Source organism: Panulirus ornatus, chromosome 15, assembly GCF_036320965.1.
Source record: "Panulirus ornatus isolate Po-2019 chromosome 15, ASM3632096v1, whole genome shotgun sequence".
Taxonomy (NCBI): Eukaryota; Metazoa; Arthropoda; class Malacostraca; order Decapoda; family Palinuridae; genus Panulirus; species Panulirus ornatus.
Genome location: NC_092238.1, coordinates 26,719,213 through 26,744,291, shown reverse-complemented (window position 1 = coordinate 26,744,291; position 25,079 = coordinate 26,719,213). Strand labels below are relative to the sequence as shown.

The 25,079-nt window shown below is 40.8% G+C and overlaps 1 protein-coding gene and 2 long non-coding RNA genes across 4 annotated transcripts in view; 1 reads left to right on the top strand and 2 right to left on the bottom strand.

Moving 5' to 3' along the window:
* Nucleotides 1–1,448: 1,448 nt before the first annotated feature.
* Nucleotides 1,449–15,968, top strand: LOC139753778 (uncharacterized). 2 transcript variants are annotated; one of them, XM_071670633.1, is made up of 11 exons: nucleotides 1,449–4,411; nucleotides 4,926–6,121; nucleotides 8,353–8,537; nucleotides 9,070–9,239; nucleotides 9,775–9,928; nucleotides 10,676–10,778; nucleotides 10,982–11,155; nucleotides 11,688–13,492; nucleotides 14,021–14,158; nucleotides 15,345–15,418; nucleotides 15,806–15,968. In XM_071670633.1, exons 1-8 carry the CDS (start codon nucleotides 3,967–3,969, stop codon nucleotides 12,183–12,185), a joined length of 2,925 nt encoding a protein of 974 aa, XP_071526734.1. In that variant the 5' UTR covers nucleotides 1,449–3,966; the 3' UTR covers nucleotides 12,186–13,492; nucleotides 14,021–14,158; nucleotides 15,345–15,418; nucleotides 15,806–15,968. The 2 variants fall into 2 exon arrangements, with proteins under 2 accessions (XP_071526734.1, XP_071526735.1); XM_071670634.1 differs by lacking the exon at nucleotides 1,449–4,411 and having other exon boundaries at nucleotides 4,788–6,121.
* A 164-nt stretch (nucleotides 15,969–16,132) lies between these two features.
* Nucleotides 16,133–18,911, bottom strand: LOC139753784 (uncharacterized). The gene is made up of 3 exons (XR_011713763.1): nucleotides 18,774–18,911; nucleotides 17,642–17,731; nucleotides 16,133–16,314 (listed from the first exon to the last, which is right to left on the bottom strand). It is a non-coding gene; the product is annotated as an uncharacterized lncRNA (long non-coding RNA).
* A 1,687-nt stretch (nucleotides 18,912–20,598) lies between these two features.
* The window catches only part of LOC139753785 (uncharacterized), a 34,324-nt gene continuing 29,843 nt past the window's right edge, over nucleotides 20,599–25,079 (bottom strand). Inside the window, exon 3 of the long non-coding RNA XR_011713764.1 lies at nucleotides 20,599–20,843. This is a non-coding gene — a long non-coding RNA (uncharacterized lncRNA). The remainder of the gene's footprint in view (nucleotides 20,844–25,079) is intronic.

Genomic DNA, 25,079 nt, shown 5'->3' with positions numbered 1-25,079 from the left:
ATGGGTTGTAGCTAGCATGGGGACTATTCCAGCTACGAATGATGCCAAATCTTCTGCTGCTCCATAACGAGGATTGACTCGTAGTAGTGAGGGTTTCAGTCAACCTACTTCGGATATACGACCCAACAATGACGAATTCATGACCCTCATTGCTGTTGCCTTTACCACAGACTTATGTATTATGGAGGGGGAGGAAGGTTACCCAGTCCCACGTTTGTTGGTGGTGTGGTATAGAAATCTAGCTCTATTGTGTCAAGGGTTGTAATAATTGGTCCAGAGGATCCTATGGAAAGAAGGTAAAGGTTGATTGGTGGTCCAATATCTCCCTGGCGTCGGATCTTAACAACTTTGTTGCTGATTCAGGCTTGCATTGTCTTCTCGCTTCATTATTGTTTCGCTTCTCGGTAGTTGGATAATTTTTTTCTCCATTTTCTGTGCTGCTGCTGTTGTCCGCTTTGTTAAAGTTTTTTCATTGGTTGTTGGGGGTACTGAAATATATTTAGGGGTTTTCTTGTTCCTGGCTCCATGAATTTGATAATACAAAAGGTCTTACTTTTCTCACAGGTAAGGGAAAGCTCATTTATCTTGTTCAATAATCGATGAAGTAATTTACTTCCCTGAATAGTCAGTAACAATTTGCTTAATTGTGCAGGCTTTTAAAGGGAGAGGGAGGAGCCCTTAATTAACGCAGATCCTCGGGTAAGGATTTCAACTCTGTTTTATTATAGCAGAAGAGGTTTCTAACACTGTCCTCTCCAGGGTCTTGGAGAACATTCAAAGTTTGCAGAGCCTATAAACGAAACACACATACACGCACATATCATCGATGATGTCATACCTATAAATTTTGTACATATATGTAGATGTACAAAGGAAAACTTCGACTGAAAAATGTCTTTTAAAAGCTGGTAGAGAACTGCACGAGGGCCGTCGCTTTCTACAATGAGAATCCTGGACTTCATCATGGCCTCTTGACCAAGCGGGTTCCCGTACTTTGTGAGAGCTGCCAAGCGGGTTCCTGATCACTCTTGAAAATAGACTCCTGTATTTACACTTAATCATTATCATTCCTTTTTTTTATGATAATGCTGCTCCATTTCAATAAATTTCTCCGGGAACATTCAGCGTACGCACTCATTGTGAATTCATCTTTTTCACGGTAATGCAGTTTTGTGGACACTGTACAAAAGATTATATACAGAAACGATGCATGTTTGATTTGAGATGAAGGAAAACACTGGTGAAACTTAAAATCCGAAACACCGTTAGTGACTGCAGCTGCCTTTTACTATTATATCCAATTTTGCATTTTTTTTTAATCTTTTTATTTTGCTGTTATTGCTACCGATACTTTCTCCACTCTTCTGCTCACACCCTTCATATCGTAGACAGTTACTCTGCATTCATCTGCACATGCCGTTCTCTCTCTCTCTCTCCTCACACACGCACACACCTACCTCTAGTGTGCACACTCCCCTCGTCCTACAGACGCCCTTTACTTTACGTACACACTCCACCCTGTGCTCACCTAATACACACCCTTTAACCGTACATTATGCCCTTCACCCATGTACAACCGTTCACCCAACACATACCTACCATCTGCGTACACACTTCACCTTACACGTATCCTTCACGAGCTCTTCTGAACGTGTGATGAACACTTCATGATTTACACAGTTCGGGTTTTGCGATCATTACAGTGCCACCAAGTTAAGGTCCCGATGAAACTACATTCTGTAATACGCCTTGTAATTTAGCAGGCGAGAGATCGATAGTTCCGCAACCACGATGGCGAAAAGTGGGACCCACTTGATATCCTATTGACAGAAGAACTTTGTGGGAACATATTTTTGTGGGTTGTCGACCGTGAGGGTGAAGGACTCGATCAGAGCGTTGTAAGTGGTGGGATGAGGGGAGAGCTGGTGGTTCGTGGTGTTATGGGAGGACTTGGAATGTGGTAGATGTAGGGAATGGGTAGCTGGTGGTAGTGTATGGGAAGGGATGAAATAATAGATGGTTTAACCTTGGCTCGACACCCACCGTCGACGTGAGACGTGCCATTGAAACAACAGCGAGAGTATCGGCAAAGTTCTTGGCTTCTGACGGAGACACACTTAACATTTCCCTGAAAGTCCCATGCGTCTCAGAAGGACTTGGCCTATACCTAACAAGACCCTTAGTAAGTAAGGTGTTAGTGGGGAAACGTGTATGGATTTCGACGTTGCTTATGGGAAAATTTATGTATATTTCGACGTTGCTTATGGGGAAATGTGTGTATATTTCGACCTTGCTTATGAGAAAATGTGTATTGATTTCGTCTTTGCTTATGTGTGTATATGTTTTGTTGTTGATGTGGAGAAGATGTGTATATATTTGTGTCGACTGGCTTTCAAGCTGCTACATGCTCATCAAGAAATTGATGGAAAAGGACGAATGGCTATACTTAGTGAGGCGCCAGCATCAGTATTTGTCATCTTCACATCATGTTCCAAAGACGTCATCACAATACTCATGTTTAACGTGGTGACTCTAAAGTTTGAGGCGTGCTTTCTTTACGATAACTCTTTATTGTATATGACGTAAATTATCTGTGAAATAGTACTTCTACTACTACTACTGATGTGATAATAGTAAAATGATAATGCTAGCAATAATATTAATGATTACTATGATAATGAAAATAACTGATAATCATCTACATCAACTTCATCGAGGCGCATCAAGGAATGCAGCAGAGGTGCCCATCGACCAGGCGTGACCACATGTCATAAACACAGCCGAGACTCTAGGTGGACAATGCAGGGTGTAGGACGCCTGCGTGAGAGACGGGGTGAGGTGATGGTGCTAGGGAAGACTAGCTCTCACTCCCTTCGACCCTCGAGCCAACAAGAGCAGATCCAGCAGTGGCTGGTTATCTGTATGAGCAACAAGTGGTAACCTAAGGAAATCCAAGAACTAAGGACGGTATTCCCCAACTTTTTCTTGCAAGTGAATAGTCTGTATCTTGGTGACGACAGCAAAGATACCATATACAAGAAACATATGTATATGAAACTAGGGGGAAAAAAAAAGGAGTTGTACTGACGAGGATGTTAGATTTGCTGAAACGTTTTGATAACGTACGTAGCCAAGACTAAGGTGGACGATACAAATTCTGATGAACCCAGATTGATAATTTTGAGGATCAGTACTGACACTGAAGAGAGCCATATGACTTTTAGATGTCTCGACGACAGACGACAAAACAATCCGTCGCTCCTTTAACTGAAGAGTACGTGATGGAAGCACGGTGTCTCCTTGTGCTGATGGCGATGACCTTCGCTACCTGGACAGGTACTCTGTTGTTCCCCAACCTCATTGCAAGATTTATGGTCCTCCTGTTTCCTTTGTTACCCCATCCGCGCGCTTGTCAGCCTGTATCCTACAGTATAAATGCTGTCCTTCAAACACGTCTGTTGGGCAACCTTATAGATAGCATCTACTTAATCATATTCGCCTTCTTTTATTACCTTGTCCCATGGTTCTTCAGCCGTCCTTGTACTCATCTCTATTCACTGTCCTTACGCAACTGCACATACATCCGTCTCTATCTTTTCTTCTTGCACTTTCTGCTTGTGTTTACCTCAGACACATCATAAACCTGTTGGCCCGGAGAAAAGCTACTGTCGTTTTAATCTGCAGCAGCCAACAGCAGGGGTTTGGTGGATAGATGTATGTATTCGAGACAAGGGATTAAAAGAGAAGAGCTCATAATCAGAGAACAAGTTATGTTAGTTAAGAAGTTGTAAAATGTTAAAGAAAACTAGGTCAATAGTTGCTGCAATTTTCTGTGGATAAGCTAATGCTTGAGGGACTATCTTGTGAAACCTAGCTACAACATTCAACAAGATCTTCATCGTTATGATTACTTACGGGTATTCCGTGTGTATTTTCTGTATTCTTCACATTCCTTTGACGTAGTAGATGTGTGAAATAGAATTAATATTTCTTCTTTTCCTCTCACCGGAAATCGATTGTCGTCGCCTACCTTCAACAGTCATGATTCATATGCTCTCTACGATATCATGTCATAGTTTGCAGACACCGCCGCTAATCATTCCACAGTGTTCAATGTTTAGCTTATATATATATATATATATATATATATATATATATATATATATATATATATATATATATATATATATATATATATATACTGCTATAGGGGTGAGTTCAGGTGAGCGGGTCCTGCAGTGCGAGGCCAACGCTAACCCCGGAGTTGGCGCCGGGGCTCGAACTCACGACCTCCACTTCACCCCGGGACACAATTTCACCGCCTGCGTTAGGTTCCAATTCCTGAGGCTTCGCAGGATCAACGTCATCTTTAGGATCTTGGGCAACGGAACGCGACCGCTACTGCAGCTAGGTTGGTAAACTTCATTGCATATAATAAAAGATTTTGTTCTTTCTTTTATGGTTAAGTTACTGACTAAGTTTGAGGCCAATAGGCTTTGGAAACAGGGTTAAGGCAGGTGTGTCTGTGTGTGATTTCTTAGTAATTAACTACTTGTACGGTACAGGGGGAGAGTTCTACACTTGTGGAGCCCCTCCATAGAAATAAACGTAATTGTTTACAGATATCCTTTTAAGCCTTTCTAAACTGCCGGTATTTATTGTCCTTTTGGTTACTTCTTTAATAGTGTATGGTTAAATGTGATGAAAGAAAATGGAAAAATTGAGAGCATTTTCTTTGACAGAATAGAGATGTATTTGAAGGGAGACTAAGGTAGTTTGGTGAGCCTGTAGCGGTTCTATCGTAAAGTTTTTCTCTATGGCTGTAGTAAATGGCGTTGGCATTGTCTGATCCACTGATTTTTTTTTCTTAGGTTGCCATAGTTGTAATTACCGAGACTTCCTGCAAATGTTAGTTCTCGTTACAGAGTTCAATGTGGACAGGATGCGTATTGTGGTGTCCCACCAATACAAGTTCATCCCGCTGACGCGCTGGCTGCGTCCGTATCGATGGTATTTCGTCTGTATAAACCACGACCGAGGCCTGAACCAGGTGACCACGTCCTTAGACGGTCGATCCCTGAAGACCCACAACCTGTCAGAGACCCTCCCTCAGTGGGCCACTGAAGTGACAGTAGGATACGTCGACTCCTTGGATTACACCGTTGTATCCTTCATCGGTGAGGTGACCCAGTTTAACCTGTGGAGCCGGGTGCTGCCCCAGGAGGAAGTGAGTGATCTGGCCATGTGTAGAAGCCTCCCTCGCGGTGATGTCATCAGCTGGGACAGGGAGTGGGAGGTGCAAGACGTGGTCGAGTATGAGGTAGACTCCCAAGCCTTGTGTTATCACGAGAAGCCTCCCCGGTTCCAAGTGTTTCCTCCAATGACCTATAACGAAGGTTGTCACCTGTGTGAAGCCTTAGGAGGCTTCATACCCACACCAAGGAACTGGTCTGACGTTAGAGGCATCTACTCCGAAGCTCAGAGGCTTCGACCAGAGTGTAAGATGCTGTGGGTGGGCATCGAGGACGAGGCAGATGAAGGGCAGTGGGTCTACCACTACAACGGACGCCCTGCCTACGGTATACCTTGGGCTGACGACGAACCCAACGGTCTCCATTATGAAAACTGCGGCGCTCTGGACGCGGTGGGCGTCGTCGACGAGCACTGCCCCGCTCTGAGTTGTACTTGTTGCGTTGTCCCTCCCGACATCATCCTCACTATGAAGGGGTCGTGCGAAACCCACGTGCGCAACTTGAACTACATGATGAAGTACGACAAGGATACGAGAGTCTTCGTGGGATACGGCGACTACAAGATTCTCCACGATGGCGCTCGCTGGGTTTGGCTAAACCATCAGTCGAATGAGACCATGGCGCACTTGCAGCCTTCCAAGTACGACTACCCGATGGGGCGAAAATGGTGGCATCTGGATGAGCCTCTGTGTGATCAAGAGAGTGGCGAAGTCCGGCGTCTCCTGCTATCAGTGTGTGAGGAACACCAGTACACATGCGACGACGGCACTTGCGTCGACCTGACCCTCCGCTGTGACCTCAAATACGACTGTCGAGATAACAGTGACGAGGCCGACTGTCTGCTGGTCCGTCTCCCGCCGGACTACAAGGTAATGTGCTGTGACAAGTAGACCTACATGGTGACACCCTGGTATCATGATTTGAGAGAGTTTGAATGCAAGATAGCGTGCTGGTAGCAGTATATATAGGGTATAGGAAGGCGTTTCATAAGTCACTTGTAAGGGGACGTGTGTTCTGGAAGTATGGCGTGTTGGTATACAGATACATGGTAGGGTAGTCAATCAAAATATAGAAACATTTACTCATAGTAAAAACATAGATTGTTTTTTTAGATTTTCGTTCACCAAATGTAATAGAGGAGACAATAGCAGAACTGAGAGATGACGGAATCAATACTTTCGTGGTTATAAAAGGCTTCGTTTATAGTCGCTAGTATTATTCCTGGAAATAGATTACGTTCCTTTCGACATAGATGGTCTGAAATTAGAAAATTCCAGTACAGATTCCAATCTAGAAAAAAAAATTACAACCAAAGACTAATTCTGATCGAGAGCCAGAAATGAAGACGTGTTTTTCCTTCCTCTTGGTAACCTTGAGAATAATAAAGGAAAAGGCTTGAGATTTGGAGTTACCTCTGTCACTGGTTCATATATTGCACAACAGCGTCATGTCCCCCTAGGTGATACTTCGATATACACCGCAGGAGTGGTAATTTGGACACATTAGCAATCTTGTTGCAGTTTAGGCAGCTGGTCAGAATGTAATTGGCTCTCAAGAAATATCCTATAATTTTGTTTGACCGGCAGACTTCTCATGGCAAAGTTGCTTCAATGAATAAGAGTTTGCACTTCAAGACTGTTAAGGGCTGTACTGTCAAGGACGTAATTCTGATGGAAGAAAAAGCTTTGTCATTCATGTGTTCAGCTTCATGCAATTACAACGCGTACAGACGGCTTCAGCACGCGATCAGCTGGATTAGTTTAGCACCTCGATTGGGTAGCGGTTAAATGTTGCATGTGGTTGCTTGTACAGTTCCGGATTGTGAGAAAGTACACACGCACTCATGTAGGAACATACACACAAACACGGACACGTGGTTAACGTCACTAATCATGGACCTGCTCAGGATTCGAACCCAAGTGGGTTCGAATCCTGGCGCAGCAGTCGGCCCACAGTCAATCAAGGTATTCATTCTGCCCTCGAGTTTGGTCGATGAATGGATGGTACCTTTCTTAAGCTAGGGTGTGTTGTGCTAACATATGCATACACAGGAGTAAAAAAAAAGAAAACATGGTACATTTAAGCAAGAAACGAGGCAACACGAGTATATAATTCTTTCTCCGTAACACACAACTAGTAATCAAAACAGTAAACACACACACACACACATCGTTGAAGCCACAGGCAGGCACGAACCTTGCATACTCCAGTTAACCTGTCAATAAACATAGTGGAAGCATGAACAGTATATAGATAGCCTACTGGCTTGCATTTTCTTTCATATGCTGAGGGAGTCCAGTTCTTCATTGTCTTCAGTCAAGGGTGGACCTTTGTTATGTCTATATTTCCCTACACCACAAAGCTTGGGAACTCCTTACCATCGCGTGTATCTCCTGGCAACGACAAACTGACCCCGTTTAAGAAACAAGTTTTACATTTCCTAAATAACTCAGAGTATTTATTTTCTCTCTTCACTCTTTTATTTTTTCTGCCTCTTTTTTTCAGTGTCTCGTGTCCATGACCGAGGCATACGACACCCAAAAACAGATCTGTACTCTGTTGAGGTAACTTTGACAGGCACAAAATAAAAGAATGAAAACATTTTGTATTGCTTAGGACAGCAAAGAGTGATGGATGCAAAGGTCCACATCCTGGTGGCTGTTAAAATGACGAACGTTCTTCTAACCACTGTGCAAAAGACACCAAACTTTAAGTGGTAAGAACTGATGATAAAACAGTTCCCTCATGCGTTAGAGTAACGAGTGTGGTTGATTCCCGTAACTCCTCTATTGCTTGATTGATAGAAGTAAGAGTAGAAGGAGTGGATGGGATAACAGGTTCTTATCATTGGTGTCACGGTGAGTGACTGAGATCTGAACTTATGCGGGGGTACCAAAGCATAGAGGCATTTTACCTGTGGAGTCCTGGTGTTGTCTAAATGTGTTGCTTGTATGTCCTAAGCATCGCTTTCAGTATGGCACACAAATAGTAATGACAAGTATCAGTCCAGTGAGACATCTTGTCTTCTACTTCCAGATTTCTCCATAATTTGTGACTAATTTGTGGCTAATTTCTCCCAAATCGTCTTCCTTGCGTAAAGACAAACGTGGCGCCTCGCTTGCCTAAGAGATCGGTGGACAACGAGGCGTTGGAGGTTGCTGGACTGGTCTCGCTGAGCAACCTCCGCGTCGACACCTCCGAGATGCTACTCAAGGTTGCCTTTGGCCTCACCCTCGTGTGGACCGAGTCTCGTACCACGTACGTCAACCTCAAGAGCGATCCTAGGTACGGTACGAGAGGTTGGTGGTGCTGGGAGGTACAGTACGGTACGAGGGGTTGGTGGTGCTGGGAGGTACAGTACGGTACGAGGGGTTAGTGGTGCTGGGAGGTACAGTACGGTACGTGAGGTTGGTGGTGCTGGGAAGTACAGTACGGTACGAGAGGTTGGTAGTGCTGGGAGGTACAGTACGGTACGAGAGGTGGTGATGTAAGTGTATGGTGCTAAGAGGTACAAGAACGAAAGCTTAGCAGTGTGGGAGGTAGAGTGCGAAAGCTTGCCAGTGTTGGGAGGCACGTTATAAAAGCTTAACGGTACTTGAGGGAGGCACAGTATGAAAGCTTAGCGATACTGAGTGATACAGCATGAAAGCTTCACAGAACCGGGAGAAAACTGAAGCTACAGTGAAGTTTTTGGCGTAAAGGTTCACGGAGATTCAAGAAACTTTTAGGATTGATAATAATCGGCGGATCTTCAAGGTAGCTGGCATATGCATAGGTTCAGGCAGAGGTTCAACGTCTTCTCCTCCGTCTATGACAGCCTGAACCTGGTGGACAGCAAGCTATCGGAGGTGTGGCGGCCCACCGTGGTGCTCCTGAACACCGTGGACACCACTCACCCCTCCAGCTCAAAGCATGCCTCACCCTCCCTCACCTACGTTCTCCGGCGAGGCACCCACACTGGCACAGACAACTCCATACCAGAGGAAGGTACGTTTTGATCTACCTACAACAACTGGTATTGTGAGACAGGTTAGGTCACGGGTGTTGTTAATTACTGTCAAGTTAGAAACGGGGTTTATTTTCATGACAGTGACTCTGGATGAAGTAGGTCAAGGGATCGTGTTTAGTTACCATAATCCTGATAAGGTTACGTTAAGGATCATTTATTTTGAGGTCACTTCTGAACTGGCACGATTTTTATCGTAATAAGTCATCTCAGGCTACATGAAGCTGAGGCACCGCGAAATCATGTTGCCCATAGGCGTCGTATGTCTGGTAGCCCAAAGACACTGACCCAATTGGAATAGCACTGTATCTTCTTGTAAACTAGCTTTATGGGGCAGGACAAGGGCCATGCAGGATGTGTTATAGGTGGAATATGATGTCTTCTCATGAAAATAATGGGTCAGAATCCACGTGTTTGATCATATCCACTCCTTTTTGGGTCTCTGATCCCCTTTCATGTGTTGATACCAACCATCTTGATTTCGTCACTGACTGATGTTTATTTTGACGTCCCCAGTGCGGCTGTTCCCGGGACGGGACAACCCCCTGGTGGAGAAGCGTAAGTACCAGGCTTCCTTCACTTGTGAGTTCGATCTAACTCGCTACCCTTTCGATGAGCAGACTTGCTACCTGGGCTTCCATCTAGGAGCCGACAGCTCTGAGGACCTCAGGTATATGTACTCTTTTTTACACCCACACCCACCCACACACACACACACACACGTAAGAGTAAGGGTGAGGTAGTAGATATATACAAGGTTGAGATGGGCAACACGAAAGTATAACTCTCTCCCCGCAATACACAAACGGGATTCACACACTTACTACTACACCCACACCACCATTATAACAAGACCAACACACGCTTCACCATAACCACTACCCTGTCGAACACTCAGTACTACACACGCGTTCTTAACAAAGCTAAACTCATGCTATGATATTAGGTATTATATACAATGTACATGCATTATCAGTGTGCCAAGAACGTGTATAAAAAGCTTGTATATACTCGAATATACTTCGATATATCAATACCTCTTGAAATGCTACGTTGATATTGCATGAGACTTAAAACGATGATGACAGGTATGATATTTTCTTTGCAAGGATAGGTGAGTAAATGGTTAATGTGTACTGAGTAATAAAGTAAATCTTCTCGCGTGAAAATTCGGTAGATTAGATAGATGTCTGCAACAAATGTTAGATGAGTTAGACACGGTGAAAGTTAGCTGAATACATGAGTAGTGAATGTATTAGCTACTTTTACATATTGAGTAAGACGAGTGCGTAATGAGTACGTGATGCCTTGCTTTGAAGCTTGCATAGAGTTATTTACATGAAGCTTTTATAGGTAAGCTATCCTTACATATTGGGATAGATGAGTAAATAATGAGTAAAGTCTTGGTCTTTGGCAGGTGGGACTCGGAGGCCAGCTGGGCTGAGTACGAGGGAAGCGAACTCTTGCTTGAGTATACGGTGGGTCCCGTGAGTCTACGGATCAACACTTCAGTACTCAAGGTGAGTCGTCACTCATCCTTCGTTACTCACTTTTAGTGGTCTCATCTTTCAGTGGGTCCCATCGTTCGTGGTGAACTTACCCTCATGTAATGTCCTTGATCTGATTTCTTGTATATGAATATATATATATATATATATATATATATATATATATATATATATATATATATATATATATATATATATATATATATGTCTCCCAGGTGAGGGTACCTCTGGCCCGTCGTGTTGGTTATGCTGTCATCAACATCTACGTGCCATCCTTGACGATGCTGGCAATAAGCTACCTGACCCTGTTTTTCAAGAGGGACAACTTCGAGGTCCGGGTCATGACCTCCCTCACCACCCTCCTGGTCATGGCCACACTCTTCTCTCAGGTCAGGTCATAGAGGGAGGAATTCTTCTACATCATTCAAGGCTCAGATTTAAGGAAGTACCTGATAATTATAGTGTGTAAGAATTATGTGTAATCATTGTCGGAATCTTAGCACTCATCTGTAAAATATGATTGGATTTCTTTACGAGAATTGAAATGACAGATGACCATGGTTGTGGAGTTGTAGAAAAATCAATAAATATTCTTTGTGTTATGATTTTTTCAAGATTACTGAAACCAAAAGATCATTAAGGTTATAGGATTATCTTTCTAACAAAAGTTGTATCCTTGGTAGAGCAAATGAAGGCTATTATGAGCCTACAGAATTTCACACCATATTAGTCTTTTTTGATGTTAAGACAACAATGTTTGGCGTTATGGGATCATTAAATTCAAGCTGTAGTTTTTGGCTCTGGTTTACGGCTCTCTTAATCTCATTGTGCAGCCAGGGTAAGGTGGCTGTTGCTCACATCTCTGTTCGTAAGACGTGAACTTTTGCTTAGTTGATTGTTTACTTTTGATTCCTCCGACAGGTGGCGGCATCTCTGCCTAAAACGTCGTACTTCAAGCTGGTCGACATCTGGCTGCTCTTCTGCATCTTCTCCACATTCTTCATCATCGTATTCCACATCCTTATCGATGCCTTCCTACACGAAGCGAAGAAGCGAAACAGACTCGAGACAAATGAATTGAGCGTGATGCCACCAACATCGGAGAAGGTGTTCTTACCGAGTACTAGTAAGGCACTCGTCCAAAGCCAACAACAGCCACACCACCAACATCACCATCAAGATGAAGGGGCGCCCCAAAAGCCTGCCGGAGGCCACAGAAATGGTGACGTGTCTGAGGACATGATGACGCTGGAGGTACCCATGAATGACATGACCTGCAGGAGGAGGAGGCTACTTGTACACAGACTTTGGAAGCTTCGCATGTCGGTCAGGAGCATGGAAAAGTTGGCTAGGATGTTCATGGTGGTAGTGTTCATGGTTTTCAACCTAGTCTATTGGCTAATAGCCTATATTGGGTAGCGCCCTCTCGCTCAGCAACTGAAGTGAAAAATCTCCACAGTGACAGGCATACAGTATACTGTACTTCCTTCATTAATAACATTCCTAATAACCGTATTCGATACGCAGATGTTTACATGATTTGTTGATGTGGAAGTGGAGTGGATGTTAATCTTGTTCTTTGTTCTTACTATCACATACTTTTGGAACGAGTAATGTACGATGGGATAGTGTGGGGGTAATAAAATAAATCACGTATTTTGATGAATGATTGCATAAGTAAAGTAGACGATAGCTGATATTGTGAGGTACTGTATGACAGTTGTGCTTCTCCTGTGAATGCTGACATTCGTGGAAGTCCTGTTTGGTAACTACGATATGAGTATATTTGGATTTTATGGGCACATTTTAGAAATAGTATCAGTCTTGTAGTCTACACGATTCTACTCTGAAAACGGGAGTCCTCACTATGCTTTCATTTATTTCTGTTACCAGAAACGAGATGACATAGTAAAATGTGTAGGTGATACCTTGTATGAGTTATGTAGATGCACAGACCCCATGGTTTTAGCGAGTTGGTCTAGCCTTCATACAACGAAATAAAAGATGCGGTCCCCTGTAAAACCAGTGAAAGGAATGGGTAGTAAATAATGGAAATTTATGTCGCGATCAAAGGTTAAGTTTCTGGTCTTTTGAGAGTTGTAAATATGATCTGTTTCCTACTTCTGTGAACACAAGTGAATACTCCCTGCCCAGCATCTCTGTGGTGACGCTGTTATGCCAGCGCTGTGCTACGGCCCGATCACAGAAAATGAATAATGTTTAGGTGTAAAATGTGACGTAATTCACAATATCAGTGGAACTTCACATCTGTGCGTCTGACACTACTTGTTGGTCCCTGAAGAAATATATGCCCAAGGACTACTGTGGCATACCACGGTGATGGTGATCTTAATTATTAAGTGAATTGATACAGAAGGATATTAAAACAAAGATACGAATGATTACTGGCCAAACAAGCAGTTCAGAATGCATTGTCTGTGAATACACAAATATGAGGAGGCATTCAGGTATAAATTGAGTTATACCATAACTACATTATACATACAGTACATATATATACATATATCATAATATGGTATGCAGTGTATGTGTTTTTTTGTAAATCATTGGAAGAAGTTGGGTGATTGGCTCTCCATTTGTCTGGCTGCGCGGTGATTGGTCGAAAGAAGGAGCGGTACTAGCGACACAGTTGGCGTCGGGCCGAACTAAATGTTGCTCGGGTCTTTCCGTTGGTGACAGCTGGAGGAACAGGTCGTGTCAAGCAGGTTAGTTGATTTTATGAATATTTTTTTTATTCTATTTTATAGTGTATATTAAAACCTTCATGCCGTGTGCAGCAGAGGTTTTGATGTTTATCAAATTTTGCTGATAATTATTAGTTAACTGGTTTCGTAGTATTAAACAAGCATTTTAAACAAAAATTTTCAGCATCTCGCACTTTTAATTTGCTGAAACGAATCTCAGAACTTTAGCCTTCTGGTTCAGAAGTTTCTAAATGACTGGGGTTAACATGTCTGCCTATTGTTTAAAGCTGTTGAAACTGACACAAGCAACTTTATTGTAAGAGCAGATTCGTTCCCATTGTTAATTCCAGTGTAACTGTGATCATTAACGCCTGTACGTTACTGCCTGGCAGTAACGTCTGTTGTCCATAGCAACTATTTTGTTAGCTAATTTGCATTTATTTTTGGTTACTTGAAATTCGTATGGGGTTTTCAAACTGACGAGAGCTTCACACAGCCGCCTGAATGTTGTGATCTTTACCTCATTTTAGATTTTTTTTTTTTTTTCAGAATGGTAAAGTGCAATGCTGACCAAGAAATGGTTTGACCTTCGTGTGGTCGTCACTGCATCTCTAGTTTCGCCAAATGGATGTCATTGTGGACGCCAAGATAATGCTGAGGAAGTTGACACTGAAGACTTTAAGTTTTGTAAGTTTTGTAACACGGGAAAGCTTTGCTCTAAGACTTTGAGGTGACGTAGGATTGTGCCAAACTCAGGGATGAGTACGTATGTTTAGTGATGCATTAGTCGATTTCTTTTTTTAATGAATCCCAATGAAAAGTCGTCTGTAGAAATCCTAGCCGTAATACATATTACCATAATCATTGTCCATCGGGATGCAGCCATTACAATCCCGTAGTCGAGGCAAGGTTATATATTGATTCATTACCTTGAAGTGTTCTTAGACAATAAAAATATTTCTAAAGAATGTCTTTCAATTTTTTTCGTGAAATTTTTAAATAAAAACGCATTAAATCCTGCAAGAGGGTTTGCCTCGATGCTCAGAATATCCACGCACGTAATCTGTTCTCTTAGTCGAGAGACTATTGGTAATATAGATAAATGTATAAAAAAAAAAAATCATGTAGATAAGAGAGAGAATTTTTTAATGCAAAATTATCGTGAATAATATCAAGAAGGTTGGCAAATGAAGTTACTTTCAGTATATCAAAATAATCGGTACACTGATTTTGTATCCTGTAAATTTTAGTGCAAGTATGACTGCTAGTCATATTTGGTTATATTATCAAGTATAATTGCGATTTATAGGGTAAAGAAGTATTCCTAAGTAGTATTACCAGATAATTCTGTTCGTTTTGTCTGAAAACAAATAGAAATGAGCAAAAAATATATGATTACATTGGAATAAAAGAATCAAACTGTGGTTGATTAAAAAAATGGTTACACCAGTAAATTGTTTTTGTGGCTTTTTTTATGGGATATTTACCATCTGGGATGAGTTCTGTTAAACCAGAGGCAGCGTTTGATACACCAGATAACCTATATTTGAAATAGTATTGGGCATGTTTTCACGATCAGAATATTATTTGCATATAGTATGTTTCTTTTCATTTCGACAGTTTTCAATTTTTTGTGTTTTGGCTATTTAAGTGGATGAAAAGTTATGGACGGAACAATTGAAATTATCAGGTTTCAATGAATAGATATTTTCTGCAGTTGAACTGAAATATGAGTGATAATTACATATTTCCAGTTAATTTTCATGTTACTATGTGTATATGCAATAAATCATTCACAAATGTTTGTAAATGTATTTAGTGTTGGTAAACATGTCAACATTTACAACTAAAGAAATTATATTTCGTTTTCCAGGCTTGATGACGGGGGTTCATATGCTGACCTTCGCCATGGCGTATCTGCAGTTCTGTTAGCAAAATCCTTTATAGGTAAGTATCATCATGTATGCAGCAAGAAGAGAAGGTTGTAACTGTTCTAAATTTTTGTCGGGAGATGCGGTAACATCATTCCACAACCATTATTAGGTAACGGAAGATAACTTTAAAAAGGCTTACACAGCAAGTGTTATTTCATGCTTTATGATTGATTTTGTAAGTCATTCATTGAAGGCTGTATCTTTGTAAATTCTTTTGGAATCCTGTTTAACTCCAGTTGAAAGCAAGACTAGTATTGTCAAATGCGAGTCCAAAAGCTTATTTGGGTATTTGATAGTCACAATTATAGTTTTGTTAAATGCAGTCTGTGCTAAGGTGTGTTATTAGCCGTTTTCATTTATGAATGTTGAAAGCTTTCATTTTAATATTCTTTCTCTACAGCTTGTGTTTGTGTGGCGAGATATGTGACCGTCAGCTTGTCATCGATGATAGTCGTCGAAAATAGTTTCCAAAGTATTAGGAAACGTGCAATGAAATTTTGTATGTGATGAGCAAAATGTATTTAGCTATCTAGATGGTATATAATAAAAATTGTTTTTTTGGGTGGATATTTGAATTTCCTCGAAAAAAAAAAAGACTAAGTTTAAGCGGCATATTGAAGATAGTTCTGGAGTCTAAATCTATGTGCAATTCACCGCTTAAACTTAACGTAAATTACGGCCATTTTCTACCCATCCTTCATGTATATTTTATGAATAAATACAGAGATTAAAATTTTCCATTTTATTCCCGCCAATATACAATAATTTCATCAGTTAATATACCAAAATTACATTTTAATCGTCCTTCAACTAGAGTCTCCTGGCATGGATATTTTATCAGATGCTTCATTGTAGACAGACCGGGTGCTCATACCCTTCATCACCGCATCTCGTCTCCATACTCTCAACCTGAAATAATAAAGGCTTTTAAATTCATGGCCAGAAAATTCCTTTGCCAATATATAACCACTTCCTTGCCATTAAGCTGTGAAAATGTGCACCCACTAAAATAAAAAAATTCACCCATATAAACCAATTCGAGTAATCTATATACTTATTTTTGATCCATAATACACATTCATTGCAATAAACACTATAAACACGTTTTCGATGCTGCTTCAAATTCTTTCTAGAGATAAACAAGATCTCTCTCGTTTCCTGCATACCTTTTACACTGAGCGAGCGTACAACTACCTAAAGATAAAGGTGTAAGCTTATAGGTATAGAGTTACCGAACACGCTCGCACAAAATTTACGGGAAAAACAAGCCTACTTCTATACTCCCAAACAAATTAATGCGAGACTATATTCCGACCTCTTACAGATTATGAAGTAAACCTGTATCAGGGCAACAGCAATATCGATTGTTATTGTAAGTTAAATGAATTGACGGGTGTCACAATAATTATCGACCTACATGCCTATTAGAGAAATTGGTTAACATTTTCTGCTAGATGAATATGTTTTTAACCTTCATTTTCTCTAAGTTCTACCATTCATCTTCTAATTCGTAAATCTCCCTACCCTAAGAACCTTCCGAATTGTCCAGACATTATAACATTCTACCGATCATCGCAACGTAAAACTGCTTTACGATAATTCTGAAGGAACCGAACACGACATTTTAGTTGACCGCAGAGAATTCAGAGTTCATGGAATTGCATTATAATAGAAAAGTTAATATGTTACGGTAGGAATACTTGTAGCAACGATGTTCTCTCTTACATCCCTACATAAATGTCCATTTCAATCATTATCAAGTTAAATTAGAGTACCTAAATAGGTGTCATTTTTGGAATCAAAATATCCAACTTTCAAATGGAACACAAATTTTCAAATGCAAGCTACAGCGGCTAGGATATATGTAAAGTCTTAATAGTAAGTTATGATTTTATTTCAAGCATTTCCCCTGATCACAGCCTTCCTCGCTATACATTCGTTTACTTATAAAAGTATCAATCGCTTTTCCTTAAGAACTTTAAAGTCTCTAAACACTACAGCTTCAAGTTACGTTACACATCTGTCTTAATTCATGGCGACCCTAAAGCGCACCGTTACCAATTCTGTGCATTCTTATTTCGTGTTTCAAAGTATTTAACGACGCCTAAATTCGATGGACGGAGGTGCACGGTGTCCATTATTTCAATTTGATCCACATACTTACTGCAAAAATGGCTCGGACACAAACTCGATGTTCCTAGTGACCAACACTTTCTCTCTTGGAACGGCAACTCACCGTGGCTGTTGGAGTTTACGATGACGTAATCCAACAACTTGTGGAAAGTACTACCAATGTCAGCATCCATGACAACACCGTCGGCGTCACCTGCAACGTTTGATTAAAATCAACTTAGTCCTTTTTTCATCTGAAAAATTTTTACCTATAAATGTTGTACACATGCGTAATTCAACTCCTCTTTGGCAGTTTAAAAACTACAATTATCCAGCCTTATCACTCCTGTAAAAAGTTTTGAACTAAAGGATTTATGTAGCTTACCCACAGGTAAAACGGCTAACTCCATGGAACACAGTCTAAAGACATGGAATTTTACGGTTAACAAGTATAACTACCTGAAACTACGATAAACAACCTAACCAAGATAACCTTCCCGGTTGTATCCTTTTTAAACGGTGGGCGACTAAAATTTTTTCCCGCTAGATTCGAAGCGAAAAAAACTACCTAGTTTGGATGAAGCCATGTGCAAAGCAACGTACTTGCTTAATAAACGTTATAGTAATTTTATAACAATTCGAAAATCAATAGATACAGTATAGTTAAAACTACCTGGTGATTACTTTATAATAGAATTAGAGATTAGGTTCTTTATGAAGTAATCACTACAAGTAGCTTTATCAACTACTAAATCCATCATGATTCTTCGATGTAATTCAAATCACAGTGCCCTTACATTACCATAACGGTTATTAACAATAATGGTTGCTTTGCACATGTCTTGTCAAATAAAGTGGTCATTTAGTTATAAACGTTTCACAAACTAATACAAGTTCTAAATAACCACCATTATCATCGACGTGGTAGAAAAATGTGATGTTCTAAGTCACGCTCAACAGCTTTTATTCTTAGTATTACACTTATAATTGCAAGAAAAAAATACCTAACCTAGTATCGATATGCATACGAGCTAATTTACCAAAACGAACCATCAAATAAACGAACAGTTTAGCATAAACTTTTTTCTATGCATTCAAAAACACGAATGGACTAATCACTGAACAAACTCCCATTCTAAAGTTCTGTCGACTGTCAGTTGAAAAAATACCTTGACTATTCAACCCTAAGCAAATGCACTTCAAAACAACTAAAACATACCAGAATCACCTTCCATGAACAAAAAGTTGCAACTTACTCTCAGTAAACCAACGACAATTAGTCACCAATGGGAGATATGTTGACTCTCTTGCAGCTGCGGAAAAAATGGCTGTGTAATTTCATCGTAGGTCTGTGGTCAAGTGACCCCCGCCAAATACGTTCCCAGCCAGACGGGACTCACAGAGTGTCGACGTTTGCGACTAACTGGCAACTTTTCAACCGAAGACATGATCGTCCAACCAGTCGCTAGATGGCACTCGTGTATGATTATATCGTCGAATTATTTGCATGTCGCGGGACTAATGAATACTATTCAAGAAACTCGTTTTTTAGTGTACTACAACGAATAGCTCGTTCAAACCATGTTGTGTACAAGAAAAAAAAATGTTCTTATGTTCTTATATTCTTCGCTAAGACAAAAAAAGTGTGTGTGTGTGTGTGTGTGTGTGTGTGTGTGTGTGTGTGTGTGTGTGTTTTGTTCAATGTGATCGATATGCCTCTAGTTCTGTATTACATGTTTGGAATGTCGTATATTATTGATGGAGCACAAATATAGAAGCAAGTTATATCGGTTGCTGTTGATCCCACGGTTTAATATGGATTACACAAAATTATGAAGAACTTCTTCAAAGAAAGGCTCAACCGATTTAGTGAAACATAACGAGGAAATATCAGCAACGTCTTGAAAAAATACATGATAACCAATGTTTTAAGTATAAAAAAAACCATGTAAAGGCAACGATTTATCTTAAACGAATAGAATAAGAATATCCACATGAAAACTACGAAAACAGCCACTATGCTCAAGAGAAAAGAGTCGGTCTTCATTCGCTCAATAGATGGCGCTCGTTAATCAAATCATCTAGGAATTTTGGCATCTGCCTTGCATACATGCCTGCAGCGCGGGCTTTCCTGTATTTCTTTATGTAGCCTTTGCACCTGTTTCCCGCGTCGTATAATCGTTTGCTAGTTAACGTTCTGATTATCATTCAGTCGTTGCTTTGATTTTCACGATTGATTTATGAAAATATAATGCACATGTGCGTACAGCAATATATATATATATATATATATATATATATATATATATATATATATATATATATATATATATATATATATATATATATATTTTTTTTTTTTTTTTTTTTCTTTTTTCAAACTATTCGCCATTTCCCGCGTTAGCGAGGTAGCGTTAAGAACAGAGAACTGGGCCACTGAGGGAATATCCTCACCTGGCCCCCTTCTCTGTTCCTTCTTTTGGAAAATTGAAAAAAATTGAGAGGGGAGGATTTCCAGCCCCCCGCTCCCTCCCCTTTTAGTCGCCTTCTACGACACGCAGGGAATACGTGGGAAGTATTCTTTCTCCCCTATCCCCAGGGATATATATATATATATATATATATATATATATATATATATATATATATATATATATATATAACTGCACGCACTGGAAATTTACTACTGCCTCTGAAAGGCTGGTACACCCGAGAGATTTAAACCTCAACGTTTCCAAGATCTTTAAACATCGTCACGCGTTTGAATAATCTAAAACCTGTTTCGTCTCGGCATTTATGGCGGAGTTCAAGAAATTTAAACGCTCGCGCGCCTGAAAAATTTAAAGGCCTCGTTCACCCTAGAACTAGAATATATCATAGGAAAAGACTCCTATACTTGAAATGATATATATATATATATATATATATATATATATATATATATATATATATATATATATATATATATATATATATGAAACAAAATTTCAAGAAATATATAATAATACTCTGACAGACAGGTACCAAATAGATATAAAGCGAATTATGATTTTCTTTTTTTATCTTTTAATCATTTCCATGCTTAAGTACAGGACTTTATCGCCTCTAGATAATATTTCAGATCACAGGATTGATATCAGAAGGCATAGGACGACAACGCAAAGATAATACTATCCAAAGAGCTCATCTAAAGCGAGTTAGGAGGAGGGGGAGGGGGAATGTACGTAGAACTAACGTTGTTTTTAAGCACAGAATTAGCACTTGTACCGCGTCTTGCCACGTTGCTGTGTGCAGCAGTAAACATCGTCATTTTATGGGGTGTGAATCTGTAACAAAAGACAATAAAACTATGTTGATTTCTCAATACATTCATTGCAATATTTTCATGAGTTTGAACCCTCGGCTCATAATGATTCGAGGCGTTTCATATTCACTTAGATTTACAACTTACTTTTACCATTAGCTTGTTTATATGTAATAACAGTTGTGGTATATGATGTATGATTGATCCCATGACCATGTAACAAACTGTTTAAGTCAATCAAGGAATCGAAATTCCACCATGGTTCAACTCGCGTCTGACGAAGTTGGTGTTATGTAAGATTTTCGAGTAATTTGTGATATTTCATGAGCGTCTTATACCTTTCGCCAACAGCACGTACGTAATAGGTTGCAGACAGCAGCCGCCTACGATAATACTACGCTTCTGATTGAGGTGTGTTGAAGTGATGCCAGGAACCTTCCTATACCCTCAGTGTCTTACTTCATCTCACGGATACTAAGCTACTCGGCTAGATTCAACTAAGCAACCCTCTATATGACCCTAACTTACATTTCACATTTCCTATCTTCACACACAAATACTCTCTCTCTCCCTCATTTCCCATAAATAAATCACTAGATAACAATAATAACCTATTTTTTTTTTTTAAGAGAAATATTTCCAACTCTTCAGAACTTCAAGTTTCTCGACTAAATCTTTATCATCGTGATTATCTTCCACGTCTGACTCCAGGCCTGGCCAAGATAAGGACTGGCACCTGTGATTGTTGGGGTAAAGAAAGAAACAACATCTTGTGGTGGGCCAGACGAGGCAGAAGGCGACACGTGTGATGCAACCCACACGTCTATCTTGTCCGGCTTCTGTTGCCTCCTTCGCGACCTCCTCACCCCTGCAGCCTACCTCCTCCCACCTCCCTTCCTCATTATTCCACTCACGATCCACCAACATCCCCCTCCCCCAAGCCTTCCCTCCAATCTAATTACCTGCCACACCCCACTTCTCCCCCACTCTACTCTTTCACTTTTCTATGAATTCTCGCCATCCCAATCACTCTCTCATCATAATCTCTTCCCTCTACTCCCATTCCTAACCCTATCTTACCCATTTCCAGTTCATTCTCCCATCAAAATTTGTCCACCTCCCCACCTCACCCCCTACCCTCTCTCATCATATTCCTCCCCAAACCCAAACCCTCCACAAGTCCTTTTCTAACCTCAACCCATTCCCTTTCCAACTAATCCCATTCCTCACATCACTCACTCCCCCTTCACCACTCCCTCTCCATCTCCGATCCCTCCTCACCTCAGTCCTTTCCTCTCCCTGCTACAACCCCATTCCACAACCCCATCCCAACCTCTCCTTAACCCATTCCCTTCCCCTACATCACTCCTTCCCCCATTCCCCCTTCCACCCCGCCAGTCCCCCCTTCCCTCATGCTAATACTTCACAAGCTCCTTACCTGGCTGGCCTCCCCCAGGCGACAGCCTCTCCCTCTGGTGACCAACCCACCTGGGGTAGAGGTGAGGTCTGGGGTAGATGACTAACAGATAACAGCGTAGACGATACCCCTCAGACGGCAATGACCCGGTGATGCAACCACGGAGACACAAGGCCTATCGCCCCGCGCCCTTAACACACCTGCGTCTAGTGATGTGGCGAGGAAGGAACACATCAGCGAATGTGTGATGGTTTGATTCGTCGACACATTTTCTTGTCGTTAAGATTTCGTGACCATGACGGCAAGGTTCGATCTGCCCTTTGAATATTTCATAGGTAAAGTTGTTTCAATAAGTATGAATCACACACACACACACACACACACACAAGAAAACTGGGCTATATTTTCTGGCATGTTCGTCTAACAGAAAGTAAAGAAAACGAAGGATACAAAATTCTTAGTTTTTCAACGACGATTTTGCTAACAACCAAACTGTACTGCGTTTTCTCTGTCTGCCTCCCTGTCTGTCTCCATGTCTGTCTGTCTGTCTGACTAAGTGTACTTACTGTCTGGCCGTCTCTCTTTTCCAGGTATTCTGGAATCCACCGGGATGAATGTCATGCACAGGTCATGTGGAGTTTTCGCAACATGCGAATAGTAATGTACTTCAGGATTTACTCTCTATAAAAGACCTTTTGCGTTCTGTTGGCTGACGCATCATTGAGGTCAGCAAGGAAGACGACCTATGTCGTGGTGGCACTCTTGTCATGGTGGCAATATATCATCTTTGTGACACTCTTATACACGTACCATCCTCGCCTTGGTGATTATCTCGCGTACTGAAAAGCTGTCTGTATGAATGTATTTAACAACTTATATGATTTCTAATCACCATCATGGGTGTTTTCGTCAAATAATACAACCTGAGTGATTCCTTCGTCCTACACCATTTGTTTGCGCGTCTCGCTCCCACCACCTATCAACCCGAGGGTCAGTTTATACAACGGTTACGATTAACGCCTCTTTCTTGAAGCTGTTTCAAGAGCACTGATGTCATTTGGGTCACCGTCAGGTATGATTCTGAAATCTTGGCAGCAGTAGGTCAAACAAGGTCACACAGGTCAGAGGTGAGGTAGATAAGCAGGTCAAAGACGTTGTGATCCCTAACACTTGACAAGATATTCGAGGAAAAATTTCCTTGCGCTCTCTGCATTTATTACTTTTGAGCCACGACTTCTAAACTGTGGCACCAAGATAACACAGCTCCAGCAGATAGCACCTCCCTTCTGTGACGGTGGCCTGAATTTTTAAACTGTCTACCACAACCGCACTTCTAAACCCTAAAACCTAGTACGACTACAGGCTCTTAAATCTAGCGGAAATCCACGCCATAATGGGTCTGCCAACTTCTAGAATAGAGCTGAAACACATACTTGAATCTAGCTGAAAATCTACTGAAGGAATGACCCCTAAATTAGCATAACTTGCTGACATTTCAATCACAAGGAGACCAGAAACACCTTCTCTAGTCGGTATACGCTTACCACATCTCGCTCTATGGAAAATGATTTCAAATAATAATTTCAAATAATAATAATAATAATAATAATAATAATAATAATAATAATAATAATAATGAAAATAATGATGACAATAATAATAAGAATTTCTAAGCTCTAATACTAGAAATGACAATTACGGTAATAAAGTTACATTACTAAAAACCATTACGATAATGATAGAATATCATTTTTGAGTCTGACTTCAAATGAGTGTTGTTGCCCTTCAGCCAGGAGGCTTCCACGGTTGAGGAGTAATACAAACGACAGCGCTACATGCAAGTCCGTTGAAAGAATATAAGCTAAATATAAGCATCTTAATGCACAAACTTTCTCACAAGACGTAATAATGAGAGTCTTATGTTTTGGGTATGTTTGAAGTATGGTAGTAGCAGTGGTGGTGCTACTACCACTACTACTACTACTTCTAGTAGTAGTAGTGGTAGTAGTAGCAGTGATGGTAGTGTGGTGGTAGCGTGGGTTGCGTGGTGAAAGATGATGAAAGGTTGACGTCTGGGAGCTGTGGTTGTGGCTGTGGTTGTGGGTGTGGTTTATAGGAAGGAAAGATAACATGGGATCTGATGGTTTATGACGAGGGTACCTGCCGGGGAATAGTAATAGGATCCCCTACATTCTTGATTCATATGGAAGGAGACGAGATAGAAAAGAGGAGATCCCCTTCCCGGTCCACGACACCCTACGGCACACCAGCTCACAGGAAAATAGATAGCTATTCAGGCTCCTCCTGCATTACGGGGCGGGGAAAGTGTACTACCATGGAACTTCTATGGGAAGAGATGAATGGAAAACAATTTCCGAAATAATTTCAACCAAGGTGTTTTGTTGTCTCTATTCTAAAAAAGAATATGGAATAAGTACATTTTACTCTGTCATTCGTGAACACGTTTACTCAGTGATAGTCAAAATAATCAAAGCATTACTTTAGCAGTGATTTACATGTATAGATAATAATCTTTGCCTTGATAGGATCTGAGGAATTTGTTTGAAAGTTTGAAAAATTTACAGCTAAAATTTTTTTTCCATGTTTCTTGTACGTCTTCTGTTTGATTTCAAACCAATATTTCTGGCTAGTGCAATTCTACTCGAAATCTCCGAGTCTTCCTTCGCTCAGGATTGTTCCTGAACAACAGAATCAATTTCATTGTTGTTCTTAGGATTTGTTCTGGTTATTCTTTCGTCCTCGACAAAGTTCGGTGGTCAGGACTGGAAAACGTCGCCTGAAAGCGGTCTGACTCAAGGCGTAATGAGCAAATAATAAGTC

Bases quoted from the DNA above. Each gene is read 5' to 3' on its own strand.
- LOC139753778 (XM_071670633.1), top strand. From the start codon at position 3,967: ATGTGTGAAATAGAATTAATATTTCTTCTTTTCCTCTCACCGGAAATC. The intron at 6,122-8,352 runs GTAATGTGCTGT...CCTTGCGTAAAG, and splicing joins GTCTCCCGCCGGACTACAAG to ACAAACGTGGCGCCTCGCTT. The intron at 9,240-9,774 runs GTACGTTTTGAT...TGACGTCCCCAG, and splicing joins CAACTCCATACCAGAGGAAG to TGCGGCTGTTCCCGGGACGG.